Raw genomic sequence first — 21,345 nt, 5'->3', positions numbered from 1 at the left:
ATGTAAATGAGAGAGTCTGAAAAGACAGTAGAATCTTTAGAAAGCACAGAAATAGAGGAACTGCAAGATTTGTGAGCATCATAAATACGGTAGCGGATCTCTTTTCTGATCCCCAGATAGCGGGCCCTTTCCATTCCCCTGTGAAACATGCAGACTGGTGGTCTGGGGCAGCCAATCTCTACCACACACCGCTTCCCTCCCCTCTACAGCTCCCAGGGTTGTATCCTCAAAGGTGGTTGTTTTGTTCCCACACTTACTCTCAGTTGTTCTTGTTGTTGTGTAATTTAATTAAAATGTTCACAAACTGATGAAATAAGTGCAAAAAGGCAAGGATTACTGTAACAAGAAAAACAACTACTATGCATCACAAAGATTTAATCAAGATGAATCACTAAAAATATAAACATATTGGGTATGAACGCGGCTAGACTGGGCAATTAGAAAAAAATTATTCAAATCTAAAAGGATTTTACACTCAATTCTTTGTCTTAAATTTTTCTTCTTTTTAATAAACCAAACTAGTGTATTGTAGATAACACATCGTGTCTGTGCCTTATATAAGGATGATTATGCAAAACTCCAAACGTTTTAAAGGAAAGAGCTTCAGCCTTACAACAGAAACTGGCAAACACATAAATAATGAGATAAGGCTATGAGTTCAGGGAAGCCTCAATAGGATTCTTTAACATTCAGCAAAACAATTAAAGCTCTCTTTCATTTGCCTCCACTCTCTAGGTGGGATTCCTTGCCCTCTGTTCTTAAGGATGACATTGAGCATTGCCCTCTTGTCCCTGACCTACAATAGGCATTGCTTCCTTCTCAGTCTACTTTTTCCTGGTTTCCAGTGAAGGCTCAGCAAGTGTTCCTTCCCTGCTTGCTTCACGTTCCTTGCCTTGCTTTGCATCTATGGATTCTTCATGACCAACTAGATTTCATTTGTGTCCAGCAAATCACATCTGTGAACTGTATTTTCTCTTTGGACATCTGCTACCCAAGATGGAATTCAGACAAGAACTTATTCTTGGCTCCACAGCCACACAGGCAATTACTTAATTAGACATTCCCAGTGCTTTAAGCATCCTTGCCAATGCATATATTGGCTAACTACGAAAAAGGGTCCCCGGATCAGTGAAGCTTCTTTTTCTTCTTCTAGCCACATTTTAATGATCAACGTTCCCTGCCCACTGGAAATGTACAAGAGCTACCATAAATAGAATTTTCTGTCATGGGCCCAGCATTTGTAGATTTAGATCCTAAAGCATCTAGTCTGACTACTTTTTACTCTATCTTAGCCTATTGTCCTATCTTCCATAGCTACCACTCACCTCATTTCCCATCAACCTTACCTCCCTCCTTGAAAGTTTTGGCCTTTATCTCAGTGCTTCTGCTATTATGCTTGAGCTGTTTTTTACTTATACCACTTGTGACATCAAATGAGAAGTGTTTTTCCTCCTGACACAAACCAATTGTAACACCTCCTGGGTGTCCTACAATTCCAGTCAATTCTGACACTAAGTTCCTGGGGTTAGCATCAGACTCCCCACAAGATGTTCTCACTTCAAATGCCAGTCACAAGTATCAAGTCCCCAGGTTCCCCACATTTCTGTCCAACTTGGCTACAAAGTCACAGGGTTCCCACAACTGACTCCTACTGCAAGTCAACAACTCACCAGAACAGCTCCTTAAACTCTGGAAAACACTTTACATACTATTACCAGTATACTGTAAATGGATACAAATGAAGAGCCAGATGAAGAGGTACACAGGGTAACATGAACATACAAAAGCGTCCCACGCATAAGAACTCACATCCCCTTTGAGTTGGGGTGTGCCACCCTCCTAGCACGTGGGTGTGTTCCAACTCTGCAGCTCTGTGAACCCTGCCATTGAGATTTTATGGATATTTCATTACATAGGCAAGATTGATTAAATCATTGGCCATTGGTGATCTACTCAACCTCCAGTCTCTCTCTCCACGAGCCAGAGGTTGTTGGGTGGGGCTCAAAGTTCTAAGTTTCCAGTCAAGGATTGCTGTTCTGGTGACCAGCCCTACCCAAATGCTATCGAGAGGCCCATCAAGATTTATTATTAGAACAAAAGATGTTCATATCACTCTTACCAATCAGAAAATGCCAAGCGTTTTAGGAGCTCTATGCCAGAAAATGGAGACAAAAACCAAGTATCTCTCTCTACTACAATAATACATTAACTCTTTCTTCCTTTTTCCACTTTTCCATAGACCACCTTACAAGTAATAGCTCTCTACTGTGACCTAGCCCCTTTAACTGCTCCTCTCACATTACCTCTTACAAGATACGTCTCCCATTTCTCCTTTCCTTCCCTCTTACTTCTCCAAGTCTGTACCAGGTAACAGGCAAGATTTAGAACATTACACATCTTCACTTAGACTTACTCTGTTGTCCGCTCTACTCAGGCTATCATGTGTTAGGAGGAGCTATTTAATCTTGCTCCTGCCATTTTATGTAGGAAAGAATTGCTTACAGGTTCAGTGTCTCTAGAGAGACCATTCCTCTGGGAAAAACATATCTATTGCTCAATGTTCATTGACTATGTTACTTTTAAAATCCTCCCATCACCATTCCCAACTGCCAAGGGCATAACTTTGCAGTCTAATATCTAAAACTAGTGGAAGTTAAAGTTTAGCCTCCGCCTACATTAAAAGTATCCCTACCTGAAGACAGGCAGTCCCCTCAGAATCCTTTTTCTCTGATTCTCTGTTCACATAAATGGGTTCTATATATGTATCCTTTTCCAAAAAAAAAAAAAAAAACAGGCCCAAAGATAGCCAAGAGATGCAGGACCGACAACTAAACCTCATTCTGAATTGAATCACCTGCTGTTTTTCATTACCATGTTCTCACATTTTCAAAATTTTCTCCTTTCACTGATAACAACCTTGTTAAAAACTGACCTTCAAGATAGGGAACAGCAATTAATCAGTCTGTTAGTCCACTCTCCCATCCACCAACTAATGTATTTCATTTATTAGGATACAATTTTTTAAACTTTCTATCATCTCTGGAATCAAGATTTATTTTACCGTCAATGACAGCAGAGTTTAAGTGACAGCACCTTTTTCTTTCTTCGTGGGACATAAAAATAAGGATGCATCTTAGATTTGATAAATTACAGTAAGCTCCTCTCCCAGCAGCTCCTGACTGAGCACAGCCCTGGGTGTGGAGTACAGGCAGCGCCCGACGCATTTTATTCGCTGCGTTCTTCATCATCATGATGTTTCCAAACAAGTAACAGGAACCTCAAAAATAAACATAGATTAAGTCAGTGTTCTGCTACATTCTCCTCATTCAATTTTTTCTCTGAGTGCCTTCTGTTTATTTGTTTCTGTCTTAATTTTCCATACTTTGCATTTGTCTCCATGTGCGAGACCAATAAAAAATCTGACGCACTTGCTAAATGTTGTGCTAAATGACCTGGCTCAGAGTAGCCAAGCCCAACAGATTGGGATCTTTTCATATCAGAGGACTTTAATATCCTTTGAGATCCTATAAGATCCTTTCATTAGCCACCAGATCAAAAGACTATTTGGATAATAGACTATAAAAAAAACCTCACTAGATAATAGACTATAAGACAATTCCACAGTTAGGAGTCTTTGAAAATGGCTCTAACCTTTTTTTTAAACTAAAAGTACCAAGTCATAATTTCAAATATGTTATTTTTCTTCCACATCACTCTCCTACCCTTTGCCATTCTTTTGTCTCCATACACAGTAACCTGAAATGTATTTCTACTCCAATTAGACAGCACTCAATTCAATTTAAAAATTGTTGCCCAATTTTGTTTGCCTAATCACACATTATTACTTGTATTCATTCTTACTTTATACTGTATCATACAGTCATTTCAGCAAAATCATTTTACTTCTTGTAATGAATGTGCTACTATAAGAAATATCCACATTTTACAAGAAGCTCAGCATCAGTAATCATTAGAGAAATGCAAATGAAAACCACAATGAGATATCACCTCACACCAGTCAGAATGGCCATCATCAAAAAGTCTACAATAATAAATGCTGTAGAGGTGTGGAGAAAAGGGAACCCTCTGACACTGCTGGAATGTAAATTGGTGAAGCCACTATGGAAAACAGTATGGAAGTTCCTTAGAAACCTAAAAATAGAGCTACCATATGACCCAGCAATCCCACTCCCGTGCATATAACTCAAAAAGATGAAAACTCTAATTCGAAAAGTTACATGTACCCCAACGTTCATAGCAGCACTTCTTGCAATAGCCAAGACATAGAAACATCCCAAGTGCCCATCAATAGATGATTGGCTTAAGAAGATGTGATATATATAATGAAATATTAGCCATAAAAAACAATGAAATATTGCCATTTGCAGAAACACGGATGGACGTAGAGAATATCATAGTAAGAAAAGCTAGACAAAGACAAATATTATATGATATCACGTATCTATGGAATCTAAAAAACAATGCAAATTAGTCTATATAGAAAACAGAAAGAGAGTCACAGATACAGAAAAAAAAAAAAAAAAGTATGGTTACCATTGGGGAAAAGGAGGTAGAAAGAGATAAATTAGGAATATGGGATAAAGAGATACTACCGATTACACACAAAATAGGTAAGCAGCAAGAATTTGCTGTAGAGCACAGGGAACTATATTCAGTATCTTGTAATAACCTATAATGGAAAAATAATCTGAAAATACACATATTATATATATATAACTGAATCACTTTGGTATACATCTGAAACTAATAAAATATTGTAAATCAACTCTATGTCAATAAAAATGTTTAATAAGAAATATCCACATTTTGATGAAAAACACAGTACAGCTACAATATTTCTAAAAGAAAATAATGCAAACAGTAACAGTTTTATGGTATTTTTATAGATGAAATTGTTTCTTTATTCTGCTATTCGTTTTTACCTTTACCTGATTTAAAATAACTTAATTGAAAGCATGATTAATTTCACCTCTGGTGCATCAAAAATACACAAGCAATTGTAGTAACATTATTCTATAACATTCTTAAGTGAAAACTATTAAATATTGATTCAATCTGGAGCCACGCCTGAACAATGTTAATCAACAAATTTACGTAAACCATAATTCTAACTATTTAATGTTGATGTGTCATATAGCTCTAAGAATAAATACTGGTTGGCAAATTATTTGTATAAATACAATATAACCAGTCTGTAATTTTTAATTTTTTCTCATTATGTTTAAGGCTACAGAAAAAAAAGATACTTTCCAATCACACTTAATAGACATATCCACAATGTCTATATATTCCTCCATTCTTTTTTCTACATACATACACTTTATTTTTTCAGTTATTGGGATTATAGCAGCATTATGGAGCTTGGTTTTTTTTTTTAATTTCACAATTTAACAGCAGCATTTTCAATTTCTCTCAAGAGTATTCAAAAACATAGGAATGTGTAGTACTGTAGTATTATTGAAAAAAATCCACATGTAAGCGGACCCACCAGTTCGAATCTGTGTTTTTCAAGGATCAACTGTAATTACAACAGTAAACAAGTCATTTAACCCTTTATAGGCCATGGTGTCCAATTCAGAAACGGGTTATTTCTTAACAAGATTATCTATTAAGTCTGTTCAACGTCAAGATTCAATGATGACATGACCTCTATTTCCAGAATTCAGTTTTACACTCCCTGCTGCTGCACCTTCACCTTGGTGGTATTCCCTTGACCCCACCTTCCACCCTTGACTTTCTCCACCTTACCCTACTGTCCACTTAAAATGTTCGTACCCTGTTCTCTTTAAGGCTTTTCTATGTGATCAACCATCTATATGTGTAGTCTGAATGACAATGTCTGTTAACGTACCTTCCTTGCGTTACATGTACATTCAGGTACCTTGCATGGCTCAATGGGAAGAGATTAGTGACATGGAACATTCAGGCACGGAAGCTGGGGAAGAGCTCTCAGCCTATCTGCTTACATCTTTGGAAAGCATATGACATGAGGCATGACTGCATTTCTACTCTGAAATAAAATATCTCTGTAATAAAGATTATTAATATCATTTTATAATTTTACAACTCTCATTTCCATAATGGTCATCACTGGAAATAACAGACTTTTTAGAGTCTCTCTCTCACACACACACACACACACACACACATACAAAGCTTATACTGATAAATCCTTCTCAAATATAGTCTGATGAGGAAAGCTTTATTTTGTTTGGGGGTGGGGTTTTTGTCTGTTTTAATTGAGATATAATTGACACACAACATTATATTAGTTTCATGTATACAACATAGTTCAAAATTCATATCTATTGCGAAATAATTACCATAATAATTCTAGTTAACATTCATCACCACCTGTAGTTAAAATATTTTTTCATGGGATGAGAACTTTTAAATCTCTCCTAGCAACTTTCAAAATACAATACAGTACTATTAACTATAGTCACCAGGGTGTACATTACATACCCAGGACTTATTCTTTTGGTAAGTCTAAGTTTGTACCTTTTGGCTACTTGCACCCACTTTACCGACACCCCACACCCAGCCTCTGGGCAACCACCTATCTGTTCTCTGTATCTATGATTTCAGTGTTTATTGTGCTTTGTTTTTTGGAGATTTCACATACAAATGAGATCATACACTAGTTGTGTTTCCTCTGTCCAAATTATTTTGCTTAGCATAATGCCCTCAAGGTCCGTCCATGTTGTCCCAAATGTCAAAAAAAAATGGTTTTGTTTTTGTATTTTCTGCTTTCCTTGCTCTAGTCTAGTTTTTCTTATATATTTACATAAATTTATGTAATAACTTCACTTTGGACTAAACAGATTTGCTTTTATTTTCTAAGGATTTGATGACATGTGTTTAGGTTATCTCATTGAGATGCAATAAAATGTAGCTTATGTTCCAAATGTAATCCAACAAGTTATAACATGAGTTAAAATGAAGTCAGTAAAATAAAATTCCAATTTTCTAGTGAATATGATCATTATTTAGGATAGGATCTTTAATATTTTATGATTGAGTACCTGTGCTGAGATTTATGGGGGAACAAAAGCAATTAAAACCAGTTTTCTGTTTCAATGAGTGTACATTTTGGTAAAATAGAGAGACCTGGGCTCAACTAACAATAACACAAGGTAGAATAAAATGGTTCTTTAAAGAAAAATAAATGAATTCTGTAGCAGCATTAAAGAGTTTTAGCATTAAAAGTATATATAGTTAAGTAGAGAGGATTAAAAGTTTAGCTCTAATATCCTTCCAAATTTTAAGGTACTTCTTTGAGCAATAAATAAGGGAAAAATTACCCAACCATGTCGTTTCAAAGGTACACTGGAGATTATGCTTCCTGTAGCACTTCTGTACAAATGAGCCCTGAGTAATAGTGGACCACTGTTTGCTGTTGTGGAGATTCCTTGGATAACTGTGAAGACTGAAATAGAAAAACACCAGGCCAGGCATGGTCATACAGAGCAATTCAATTGGTAAACCATGGACTAGATAGCTACAGACAAGGTCAGGTGGAAGGAACTACTTGAAATGCTATTAAGCAATAGAATTAAGGAGACTACAGGTTCGTTACTAAATCAACTTTTATGTAGAGCCTTTGTGCAAAATGCTAGGTCAGTGAATAAAATCCAGAACACATGTTATTTGGGAGATTGTCTCCCATGTTATATATTCATGGTCTAAAAAAATAAATTCAGAGAACAGTCCTTCACTCATTTATCCTGTAAATGTCCTATGCATTCAAAACAAAACAAAGCAAAAGCCTTCTCCTCTGAGACTACCTTTATAAAACACCTCAGCTGGTATTCCTGGTCCCTAATATTAAGTTCTCTTATTAATACCTATAGATTCACATAATGAAATGTAATCACCCTTTTCCTTAGCAGGTTGCTTTTACCACTTTATTTGGTCAAAAACTTAAAAACTTCCATTTACTACAAAATCGAAACTTCACAAAGTGGCATTCAAAACCCTCCATCTCTCTGAACATCCAACCTGTTTCCTATTACGTTCCCAACAGGAATTTTCTGTTCCAGCCTCAATGACCTCCTGGTTCCACAAGCACATTATGTCTATTGACATTTGTTTTTCTATGGTCACCTTAACAGAGCAAATCCTTTCCCTCCTATCCAAATGTTTTCCAGCTTAACTCAAACACCATTCCTTCCAGAAAGTCCTCCTGGATCATCCAAATCCATATTACTTTCTTCCTTATTGTGCATCATTCATTTTGGTAATGAATCTTATGCTGTTTTAAATTACTATCTGTTGTTTTCATACCAACTACGTTAGAATTTTTAAAGTCAGATGGTTTACCATTTATTTATTTTGTATTTCCTAGAATATTTAGTACACCACTTGTTGGATAGTAAATATTCAAAATGTATGTGCTGTTTTAAAATCATCAATAAAATCATCTGGTCTAACACATTTCTTTACACATGAAAAAATTGGACCAAAGGTTAAATAATTTGCAAGGCAGAAATAGACACACAGATGTAGAGAACAAATATGTGGATACCAAGTGGGGAAAGTGGGGTGGGGGAGGGGGATGAACTGGGAGCTTGGGATTGCCGTATGTACATTACTAATAAGAAAAAATATCAAATATGCAGTTTACTGTATGTCAATTATATCTCAATAAAAGTTCTTAAACAAAAAAGTTAAATAGTTATTCCAAATCACCAACAGTTTGAGAGCCAAGAACAAAAGCTAAAATTCTGTATTCTTCAGTTTGCCAAGAATCCTGCAGAGCGTCCTGAAAGGGTATGAGGAAAGATCCTTTATTGTTCATAGAATATTATTTTAAAGTTGGGATCCTATGATTTAAAAAGTAGCTTCAATTCAGAATGTAAAATGACCATCAAAGTTAAATGTAAAGTAATATTTGGGCAAAATTAGCTATTTTGAAGCCTTTTGAAGGGTTTATTTTTTTTTTAAACCAATATATAACTGTAAGGGCCATACCTGGAACAACTCCAAACACATATACTAATTAACATCAAATGGCAGTGCAACATACAAGGAGTTTTACCATAGAGGCATGACCTACGCAACCTATTTTGCCCTATCTCACAGTACTTTATCTACTTGGCTAGAAAATAAAAGGCCACATAAATTTGCACTAATATTTCTAAAATATTTTGGAATAAAGGATATAAATTCATCTGAGAAGACAACTAGTATACAAAAAAATCAGGTTCAATGCAATACAATTAAAATTGGTTACCACAAAGAGCTGAAACTTTAGGAGTGTTAGAAATTACAGAGAGACTTGGGAGTATTAGGAGTTACTGACAGCCTTTTAGCAAAAGAGGGCTTGCCCAACTGCTACTGTAATGACAATGAAAAATTTTATTTCTTAATGATCTCACCTGGAACACACTGTCTATGACAGCATATAAATGCTTTCAAATATAAGAGGCACATAAGGATTACCAATTATGATCGCCCTCACACACAAATAAAAAATGAATTTTCAGCCAACTCTGTTTTTAATGTTTTTTGGCACATTTTTTCCATTTAGGGATAATCAACTACATACAGTAGTTCATGGAAAACTAAAACACTTAACTCTCTCAGTGAATAGAGATAGAAAGTCTGTAAACTTCACTTCTGATCCATTTGAAAAAATTTAAATTTGGAGAGAAAAATCACTTCATTCTTAAATCCCCTACACCCTAAAGATAAAATTCATTCCACACTTTCATATTTGACAAAGACAATAATATCAAACAGCAGACCACAGTTCCCTAAAGGAGTCATGTCAATTGGTATTTCTTTTCTTTTTTTTTTAATTTTAAGAATTTCATTGAGATACAGTTAACAGACAATAAACAGCATATATTTAGAGTGTACAATTTGGTATCCCAATCTCCCAGTTCATTCCGCCCCAAACCTCCCCACTTTCCCCACTTGGTGTCCATATGTTTGTTCTCTACATCTGTGGCTCTATTTCTGCCTTGCATTTCCTCTTTCATAGTTGTTAGCATTTGCCTTATGTATTGAGGTGCTCCTATATTGGGTGCATAGATGTTTATAATTGGTATGTCTTCTTCTTGGATTGATCCCTCAATCTTTATGAAATGTCCTTTCTTGTCTCTTGTAACATTTTTTTTTTAATCTTTTTTGAAGTATAATTGCTTTACAGTATTGTGTCAGTTTCTGCTGCACAACAGCATGAATCAGCCACATTATGGTACAAGTTTCTTTTGGGATTATGGTTTTCTTTGGGGATATGCCCAGGAGTGGGATTACTGGGTCATATGGTAGTTCTATTTGTAGTTTTTTAAGGAACCTCCAAATTGTTTTCCATAGTGGCTGTACCAACTTACAGTCCCACCAACAGTGCAGGAGAGTTCCCTTTTCTCCACACCCTCTCCAACATTTGCGGTTTCCAGATTTTGTGATGATGGCCATTCTGATTGGTGTGAGATTATACCTCATTGTGGCTTTGACTTGCATTTCTCTGATGATGAGTGATGTTGAGCATCTTTTCATGTATTTGTTGGCCATCTGTATGTCTTCTTTGGAGAAATGTCTATTTAGGTCTTCTGCCCATTTGTGGATTGGGTTATTTGCTTTTTTGGTATGAAGCTGCATGAGCTGCTTGTATATTTTGGAGGTTAATCCTTTGTCCGTTGTTTCATAGGCAATTATTTTTCCCATTCTGAGGGTTGCCTTTTAGTCTTGTTTATGGTTGCTTTCACTGTGCAAAAGCTTTTAAGTTTCATGAGGTCCCATTTGTTTATTCTTGATTTTATTTCCATGATTCTAGGAGGTGGGTCCAAAAGGATCTTGCTTTGATGGATGTCATAGAGTGTTCTGCCTATGTTTTCCTCTAGGAGTTTTATAGTGTCTGGCCTTACATGTAGGTCTTTAATCCATTTGGAGTTTATTTTTGTGTATGGTGTTAGGAAGTGTTCTAATTTCATTCTTTTACATGTTGCTGTCCAATTTTCCCAGCACCACTTATTGAAGAGGCTGTCTTTTTTCCATTGTATACTCGATCATTATGTAGTGTCCTTTCTTGTCTCTTGTAACATTTTTTATTTTAAAGTCTCTTTTATCTGATGTGACTATTGCTACTCCAGCTTTCTTTTGATTTCCAATTGCATGGAATATCTTTTTCCATCCCCTCACTTTCCGTCTGTATGTGTCCCCAGGTCTAAAGTGGGTTCCTGTAGACAGCATATATATGGGTCTTGTTTTTGTATCCATTCAGCCAGCCTGTGTCTTCTGGTTGGTGCATTTAGTCCATTTACATTCAAGGTAATTATTGATATGTATGTTCCTATTACCATTTTCTCAATTGCTTTGTTTTTGTTTTTGTAGGTCCTTTTCTTCTCTTCTGTTTCCCGCTTAGAGAAGTTCCTTTAGCATTTGTTGTAAGGCTGGTTTGGTGGGTGCTGAATTCTCTTAGCTGTTGCTTGTCTGTAAAGCTTTTGATTTCTCCCTCGAATCTGAATGAGATCCTTGCTGGGTAGAGTATTCTTGGTCGTAGGGTCTTCTCAGTCATCACTTTAAATATATCATGCCACTCCCTTCAGGCTTGTAGAGTTTCTGCTGAGAAATCAGCTGTTAACCTGATGGGAGTTCCCTTGTATGTTATTTGTGGTTTTTCCCTTGTTGCTTTTAATAATATTTCTCTGTCTTTAATTTTTGTCCATTTGACTACTATACGTCTTGGCATGTTTCTCCTTGGCTTTATCCTGCCTGGGACTCTCTGTGCTTCCTGGACTGGAGTAGCTATTTCCTTTCCCATGTTAGGGAAGTTTTCAACTATAATCTCTTCCAATATTTTCTCGGGTCCTTTCTCTCTCTCTTCTCCTTCTGGGACCCCTATAACGCGAAGGTTGGTGCATTTAACATTGTCCCAGGGGTCTCTTAGGCTGTCTTCAGTTCTTTTCATTCTTTTTTCCTTATTCTTTTCCACATCAGTGACTATCACCATTCTGTCTTCCAGCTCACTTATTTGCCTTTCTGCCTCAGTTAATCTGCTGTTGGTTCCTTCTAGTGTATTTTTCATTTCCGTTATTGTGTTGCATATCTCTGTTTGTTTGCTCATTAATACTTCTAGGTCTTTGGTAAACTTTTCGATCTTTGCATCCAGTCTTTTTTCAAAGTCCTGGTTCATCTTCACCATCATTATTCTGAATTCTTTTTCTGGAAGGGTGCCTATCTCCTCCTCATTTAGTTGTTTTTCTGGGGTTTTAACCTGTCCCTTCATCTGGTACAAAGTCCTCTGCTTTTTCATTTTCTCTGTCTTTCTGTGGCTGTGGTTTTCAGTTCCGCAAGACAAAATACTGCTGATACTGCTTGATGCTGCTGTCTGTCCTCTTGTGGAGGAAGCTATCTAGGAGGCTCGAGTGAGCTTCTTGATGGGAGGGACTGATGGTGGGTAGGGCTGGGTGGGCAGAGCTCAGTAATAGTTTAATCCAATTTGTTGGGCGGAGCTCAGTAAAACTTTAATCTGCTTGTCTGCTAATGGGTGGGGCTGTGTTCCCACCTTGTTGGTTATTTGGCCTGAGGCTACCTAGCGCTGGAGCCCACAGGCTCTTTGGTGGGGCTAATGGTGGACTCTGGGAGGGCTCACACCAATGAGCACTTCCCAAAACTCCTGCTGCCAGTGCCCCTGTCTCCTTGGTGAGCCACAGCTGCTCCCCCCACCTCTGCAGGCAACCCTCCAACACCAGCAGGCAGGTCTGGTTCAGTCTCCTGTGGGATCACTGCTCCTTCCCCCTGGGTCCTGGTGAGCACACTTTTTTTGTGTGTCCTCCAAGAGTGGAGTCTCTGTTTCCCCCAGTCCTGTGGAGGTCCTGCAATCAAATCCCGCTGGCTTTCAAAGTCTGATTCTCTGGGGATTCCTCCTCCTGTTGCTGGACTCCCAGGTTGGGAAGCCTGATGTGGGGCTCAGAACCCTCACTTTAGTGGGTGGACTTCTGCAGTATAACTGTTCTCCAGCTTGTGAGTCACCCACCCAGCATTTATGGAATTTGATTTTTAACGCAATTGCGCCCCTCCTACCGTCTCACTGCAGCTTCTCTTTGGCTCTGGATGTGGAGTGTCTTTTTTGGTGAGTTCCAGTGTCTTTCTGTCAATGATTGTTCAGCAGTGAGTTGTAATTCTGGTGCTCTTGCAAGAGGGAGTGAGTGCACGTCCTCCTACTCCACCATCTTGATCCTCAATCCAGGTTTGGTTTAAATGAGTCCTCTGCTTAGGGTCTCACAAGGCTGCAATCAAGTTGTCAGCCCAGTTGTGTCCTTACCTGAAGAACTGACTGCTGGTGTTGGAGGGTTGCCTGCAGAGGTCGGTATTTCTTAAATTAATTCAGTCACCTATAATAATGTGAATTCTTTACACATAATGTCTATCAGAAGGCAATGCAAAAATTTCAGACTCACCTCTGGAGTCAAATCTCCAAAAATATACATCTAAGTAGTTCCTTAGTTCCTACTTCACCTTGCATCTGCTGCTTATAACAGTATCAGAAAAATTAAAATTACACCAGGTATAGCTTGCAAGAACTCTAATTCTATAAATTAAAAACAAATTTAACCAAGATTTCTTATAATGTCTCATCAGTCGTGTTTCTAAGCTAAGACACTACAAGTCTGTGAAATTCTTTTTACCAACTATGGTTTAGTGAGTTCATATGTGCTTACACAGTTTGTTCTTTAGTTACTTAATAGAAAGTGTGCAAAAACATTCTTTAAGACTCCAAAGGTCTTAAAAAATGGAAAATGCTCAAAGTTAAAGGATTTATCTGTTATTTTCAAACTCTGTTCCTCTACTTTCACTATTTCTCAATATGTAGGTGCCCCCAACAAAAAGACTGGCTGAAAATTCAGGAACAGAAAGCTCTAACCGTATCATCTTAATTACTGCCACATATTAGAGTGGCATTATTTAGAGTACCAAAAAAAACGTATTTGGAACAACACACTAAAAGTTTTGATTAGAACTTCGCACTCAAATGTCTAAAGAATTCTGAGCATTTTACATGATACTACTCCATAAATTCTAGAGAATGATTAATAAAATATAATATTAAAGAAATATATCAAGAGATTAGAATATGTCATATTTATATTTTTACATTAGTTATTTGTCCAATTACAAATATAAGTTAAATGAAGATAAACTTAAATTGTAACCTAAACACATTCTTTGAATTTTCCCTCTACATCACTATCCTCCTCCCAGTCTCCCTGGTTCTACGTGTTATAATATCCAAGGGACCAGCTAACGGAAGCACTAAGATCTCTTCTCTTTCTCTATTCACTAATTCAGAGGTCAGCAAACTACTTCAAGCAGGCCAAATCCAACTTAACACCAATTTTTATAAATAAAGATTTATTAGAACATAGCCACACCCATTTGTTTAATTATTGTCACAGTATTTACCAACACAAGGGCAGAGTTTAAAGGTTACAACAAAGACAACACAGTGTATCTGACTGCCTATAGAAAAGGTCTGTCAACCACTGTCTAGAGGACCTCACTCAGATCCACAGCTTTGTATCTACACCCTGAGAGCTCCTCAAATTCTATCTTCAGTCTGGACCCAGAGTTGCATTCCAACTTTTCAGGCCAACCTACTCTCATATTTCTAATAGGCATGCAAATTTAATACATCTAAAACTGGAAATCTGATTTCTACCCACCCTCACCTGTGCCTATGCCTTTCATGTCTCAACATACCCATCAGCATTCAACCAATTGTTTGGGCCAATGTCTTCAGAATCATCTTTGATTCCTCTCTCTCACATTTCTCTCACATCCTTACTTATCCCAACCACCGAAAAATTACATTCTCAAAATATATTCAGAATCTGGCCACTTCTTACTCATTCCAATGCAACCACTCAAACTCAAGCCACAACCATTTCTCACCTGGACCATTACAATAGCTCCTGACCAGCTCCCAGTTGCCGCTCTCAGCCCCTTACATTCTATTTTCACAAAGCATCTGGAGTGATCATGGAATCCCACTGCTGAAAATACTTCAAAGGCCACACAGGGTATGACCATCAAAGCATTTCAGGATCTGGCTCCTTTGGTTTCTCCACATGGGCCTCTTTACTGTCAGGCATGGTCCTGTGCAGTTTCTTTGCATTTACTATTCTCTCTGGAAAATTCTTCACTCCAGATACCAAGCTGGCATGCTTCCTTATTTTCTTCAGGTCTCTCTCTGCTCAAACACTAGTTTAAGCTAGAAGCCACCTTCCTCAATCACTCTCTCTAAATTAGTGACTCCTGTCAACTCTATATCCCTGCTATAGTTAGATTCCCTGGGAAACAGACTCCAAGACTGTGACATTTGCCTGCATTTAAGGGAACACTTTTAGGAACAACATCTGTAAAGGAGAGAAGGAAGCAGGACAGGCAGATGGAGAAGTTGAATGGCAAAGCAGTTGTAACAGAGGCTTCCGTCAATGCCACTGGAAGCTTGACTGGGAATGGCACTTCAGAGTTTCCCAAGTGAGGCAAGAACCTGAGGTCTTTGAGTCCACATATTGGTGCCTTATGAGATTCAGGGTCCTCCCAGAAAGGGAACATAATTTTGGGTAAGACATGTGAACATGCTTTAGGGAAATGTAATACTACTTTACACAGTGACAGAACACCTATAATTAAAAAGAAAGAAAATAACAAGTATTGATAAATGTGGAGAAACTAGAACCCTCATACACTGCTGGTAGGAATGTAAAATGGTACTACAGTTGCACTGGAAAACAGTTTAATAGTTTCTTTAAAAGTTCAACATAAATTTATCATACAATCCAGCAATCACACATCTAGGAGTCTATCAAAAGAAACAAAAACATATGTCTATGAAATGACTGGTAAAGAATATTTATAGCATCATTCTATAATGTTAAAAACTGCAAATAAACCCAAGGTCCATCAAACGGTGAATAAATTTTAAATATCAACTACATCTATATAAGGAATACTATTCAGCAGTAAAAAAGAATGAAATACTTGTATCCACTACAATATGGATGAGCTTCAAGAACATTATGTTCAGTAAAAGGAGCCAGACACAAAAGACAATTTATGATTCCATGTAAATGAAATGTCCATTAAGGGCAGAAAGCAGATTATTGGTTGCCTGGAGCTGGGAGTAGGAAAGAAGAGTGACTGCAAATAAGCACAAGGAATATTTTGGGACTTATGGAAATGTTCTAAAATTGGATTGTGGTGATGGCTACACAAGTCTCAAAATTCAGGAAATATTGTTTTCCAAACTTAGGCACGGGTGAATTTTACAGGATGTAAAGGAAAAGGACAAAAAAGATTGTTGGCTAAGTGATTCTTGAATAACTAAAGTAATAGTAATGATGGTGATAGCTAATACTCACTGAGTTTGCTAGGGGTCAAGAATTATTCTATTAGCTTCACATGTATTAACTCATTTAATTTTTACCATAATTCCACGAAATAGGACCTATTTCATCCTCATTTCAGAGATGAGTAACTGAGGCTCAGGGAAATTTAAGTAAAATATTCATATCATAGAAGAAAATATATTAAGAATATATTAATTGACTTATACTCATGAAAATAATTCTACCTTGCAATGCTAAGTAACAGCCTTTAGCTAACTTACCAGCGAAACCAGAAGATAGCACAATATGTACCATTTGTGTATAAACATAGTAAGTTTACCATAAATAGCGTATATTTAACATGGTCCAGTAAGTGACCACCTTGCAACACATCTAATTATCTCTACTAGCCATTGAAACCAATAAGAAATATGTCATCGTAGGACAGTTTAGTCAGTAACTGGTACATATTCAGTGAGAGAATTATTGTAAACAAATACAAAGAACACCTATCATCTTATCTACTGAATCAATATGTTCATACAAATACAGAAATATCACTACAGTTTATGTAAATACAACTTTACTCTGTAAGAGTCAGGCATAAACATACACAAACACATACTTAGTCACATACACTCTATAATAAAAATTTTTCTAGTGCAACATGTCACAAAACTGAAGGCATATCATTGCTCCTATAACTGAAAAGTACAATGAGACAATATGAGATGAGTATGTTTTATCTTTTTCATATGAAAGTTTAGTTATAAATTTCACAAGGCAATAAACCAATTTGAATGGAAAACTTGGGGACAGTAACTTCTCATGCATCTTCCAGTGAAACATTAGAGATAGCTATAGATAAGAAAGGTGATACATGAATTACCTTGTATGTAGTTAATATTTTTTTTAAACTGAAGCACCTCATATAAATGATCACCAAGCTCATGTATTTGACAACAATTTATTTTAAATAGCCTAATAAAACACAATACTCAGACTGTGGAGGAAACAGGATGTGTAACTAAAACCAAATTCACCTTCAGGAGCTTTCCAAGCTAAGACAAAAATCCACATCAGCACTTTCTGTCTAAATGATATATCAATGAAAGTTGGAATAAAAATGGTGCTTAAAAATGTGCCATTTATAACTGAGGATAAATGTTTCTAAGTGCTCACAAGCTTCTGTCAGTTAAATTGCTTTTATGTGGAAGTATTTTTCCCTAAATGCTGCCTCTAGTATTTTTATTAGAAAATTTTATAATTAATTCATGTTCCAAACTAGTAAACAACTCTTTTTGTGTATTGGCTATTTGAATTAGTAATGTGAATATTTAAAGCCTTCATTTAAAGTTGAAGAATCCACTCCATAACAGAAATGTAATTCCTATCCTTAATTCTCTTAGAGTGTAACATGTCTGCCTAGAAAGTGAGGCATCAATAATAAATTTATGATTCAATATGGGTAACAGCCCACAGCTGAAAATTTGCAGATCTATATAAACAAGCACATTAAGCAGTCCTCCTGGGTAACATATAACCATGAGTAACTCTCATAATTCAACACACACTATGGTAAGAACCATTACAACAGCATGCTTCATTTTGAGTCCCAATCCACTTTTAAAAGAACCTGTAGATGTTGTCAGTGTAATGAATTAAATACCAATGTGCACCATAAAGGGGGGGAGGAGTGGGGAGATAACCAAAAGTGTATCTTAATCTCTATAAAAACTCTGTTGGTATTAAGATATTGGTATAACTTTCATCAAATAATCTTCTGGTCACTATAAAACAGTTCTTCTAAATCTCTGAAAACAATATACCACAAAAGCTTGCTTCTGAAAGTAACCCAATTCAATATTCAGGTATAAAGGAACTACACTTACCACAACAAATTTAAGTGGAAAAAGCAACTATGCTGGACTGCTACAAGAATGCTCTCCCAATTCTGTTTATAACTAGAAAAGTGAGCAAAATATATAAAGCTATTTCAGATATTGAACAAAAGGTAATACAGGCTTGTAAATTAAGAAAAGGGAAGCAAATCAGGTGCTAAGACTGCCCACGTTTTATCCTAAAGGCAAAGTCCCATCTGTAGCATAGGGATGGGGAACCCAAAAAGAACCTCACCAGGCTGCATAAGTTACGAAACAAAAGGTACTGTTTGGGGAGGCTGAGATAGCCAGAATTTGTGGGGCAGAGTGATGGTTAAAAAAAGAAAAAAGAAAAAAGAAAGTGTGGCAAGCTAAGCAGAAACTGGCACAGAAATCCTGACAGGCCTCAAATACCAATCTCTGCTCAATAGGCTGAAACTCCAAGAGGCCAAGTGAAGAATAACTAGAGAGGAAAGAGCAATTTTGGGGGAGTTGTAAACTTAATAATTTTCAGAATGTAGAGACCTTGTTTATACCCAGGACATTGTGTAAAGATTCTAGAAAGGTCATACCTAGTACTGAGGCTAAACTAGCCCTAGAGTAAATACTACCATAGATCATGGAAATATAAGAAGCATGAAAATAAGCCTCAAAATGATCAAACTGATCTATAAATAAAGGTTAAACACTATTTAAAGAAAATCATAAAATTCAGCTACAAAAAGGCACATCCTAGTGCTCATTACCTAGTTTAAAAAAAAAAAGGAAAGAAAGAAATGGGCAAAAAAGGCAGGAAAATGTTACCTACAACCAGGAGAAACATCAGGCAATAAAAATACATCCAGAATTAACACAGATAAAATTAACATAGAAAGAGTTTGAAATAGCTATTAAAATAGGCTTGATAAGATTAAAGACTTAAAGAAAAATATGAATGTAAGAGAAAGGAAAGATATCAAAGAAAACCAGATTAAATGTCTAAAGATAAAAAATATAGTATTTGACAAACATTTCGCTGGATGGGATTATCAGCAGATTAAGCACTGAAGAAAAAAAATTCATCAGGGAACTGAAGACACAGCAATATAAATTATCTTAACCAAAGTATAGAAGGAAAAAAAAGGCAAGGAAGTGAATAAAGCCTCAGCAATATGTGAGACAATATCAAATATCTAACATTTGTGTAATAAGAATCCTAAAAGGAGAAGGAAAACAGAGATAAAAAATATTCAAAGAAACCATATTCAAAAATGTGCTAAATTTAATAAAAACTATCTACCTACAAATCCAAGACATTCAACAAAGTCCAAAAAAGCATAAGACATGTTATAACCAAAATTCTAAAAGCCAGTAATAGAAAATCTTAAAAGCAGCCAGGAAAATATGAAAGTACATTATGCACACAGGAACAAAGATAAAAATACCACAGATGTCTCATCAGGAACTATGCAAGCCAGAGGATATGGAATGCCATTTTTAAAAATGCTCAAAAAAACCAAACATTAATAAAACTAAAATTTTATATCCAGCCCAAATGTCTCTCAAAAAATAAACACAAAATAAAGGCAGAGATGTTGTTGCCAGGATACCTATATTTATAGGAAACACTGAAAGAAGTTCTGCAAGTAAAAGAAAAATAATACCAAAATGGAAACTTGCATTTACATAAAGGAATAAAGAACAGTGGAAAAAATTTAAGTGTAGTAAACATAAGACTTTTTCCTAATTTTTAATCTCTTTAAGAGTTAACTGACTGTGTGCAGCAAAAAAAATGTATTGTGGAGTTTATACACATATAGAAGTAAAATAATGACCACAAAAGCACAAAAGATGGAAGGGGCTACTGGAAGTGTACTATTGTAAGATAGTTATAAGTGAAAAGGCATAAAATTATTTGAAGGTATACTATAAAATGTTACTAATACATACTGTACATAAGGTTTTAATGTACATATTAATACATACTCTAAACCCCAGATTAACCACTAAAAAAGTAACGACATATAGCAATAGCTGAGATAAAAAGGCACATAAAAATACTGTTATCCCAAAAGGCCACAGGAAAAGAAGAAATTACAAACATCAAAAAAACAGACAAAGAAAATAACAAACAGCAAGATGGCAGATCTAAGTAATTACATTATATGGAAATCTAACCAGCCTCTCTACCAGGGCTCCCCAAAAGAAATAAGCCCTAATGCCCCAAGGCATTTATTGCATGCAGTAAGTTAATTTCTCCCCTATGCACCTAAATTGGGACTTGCTTTGTCCTCCACTCAGGAAAATTGGCAAAGTGTCCATTCAAATCATTTTCTGTAGGCTTATTCTTCTTGCAGAAGTCTAGTGGAGTGAAGCTAGTATGCTTCAATTTAAAGGCACAGATTGTCAGACTGTAAGTAAAACAAGATAAAATGCATGTTAAATTAAACCCAAATTAATTATAAATACAGATGTTAAAATAAAATGATTTTTTTTAAGATTTAGCATGCAAACACTAATCACAAGAAAATGAGTAGTTACATTAATATCAAAGTAGATTTCAGAACAAGCAATATTACCAAGGGTGAAGATGGGCATTTTATTATGATTAAAGGGTTATTTCACCAAGAATACTTAACAATCCTTAATGTACATGCACCTAATAACAGATTATCAAGACACATGAAGCAACAACTAACAGAACTGAATGGAGAAATAAACAAACTTACAGTAATACTTGGAGATTAACACACCTCTCAAAGTAATTCATAGAACAAAAATACCAAAAAAAAAAAAAATCAGTAGGTACATAGTATCTTGACTAACACCATCAACACACTTGACCTAATTTACAGAATTCTCCATCCAACAACAGCAGAATACACATATTTTTCCAGTGCACATGAAAATTAACCAGAAGACATCACATTGCAGGCCTGAATAAAGAAAGGTCTAATAAATTTTAAAATGTTGAAATCACTCAGAATATTCTGTTTGATCACAGTGGAATTAAACTAGAAATCAAGAAAAAGAGAATATTCGGAAATCAAACAATATGCTTCTAAATGACCAATAGAGAACATAAAGAAATCACAAGGAACATTTTTAAATATCCTGAAGTGAAT

The 21,345-nt window shown here is 36.0% G+C and overlaps 1 protein-coding gene across 3 annotated transcripts in view; it reads right to left on the bottom strand.

The window, feature by feature from the left end:
* IMMP2L (inner mitochondrial membrane peptidase subunit 2) overlaps window positions 1–21,345 on the bottom strand; it is an 875,861-nt gene that overhangs the window by 719,911 nt on the left and 134,605 nt on the right. Inside the window, exon 5 of one of the 3 annotated variants that reach the window (XM_057730839.1) lies at window positions 20,272–20,631. The exons of the other annotated variants lie outside the window; for them this stretch is intronic. Within the exon in view, the coding sequence (XP_057586822.1) occupies window positions 20,490–20,631 (142 nt within the window). The 3' untranslated portion in view covers window positions 20,272–20,489. Of the gene's footprint in view, window positions 1–20,271; window positions 20,632–21,345 lie in introns of those variants that run through there. 3 annotated transcript variants of the gene reach the window in all.

Source organism: Hippopotamus amphibius, chromosome 4, assembly GCF_030028045.1.
Source record: "Hippopotamus amphibius kiboko isolate mHipAmp2 chromosome 4, mHipAmp2.hap2, whole genome shotgun sequence".
In the NCBI taxonomy this organism is placed as follows: Eukaryota; Metazoa; Chordata; class Mammalia; order Artiodactyla; family Hippopotamidae; genus Hippopotamus; species Hippopotamus amphibius.
The sequence above is the reverse complement of the archived record's forward strand: the minus strand, read 5'-3'. Positions and strand labels throughout refer to the sequence as shown.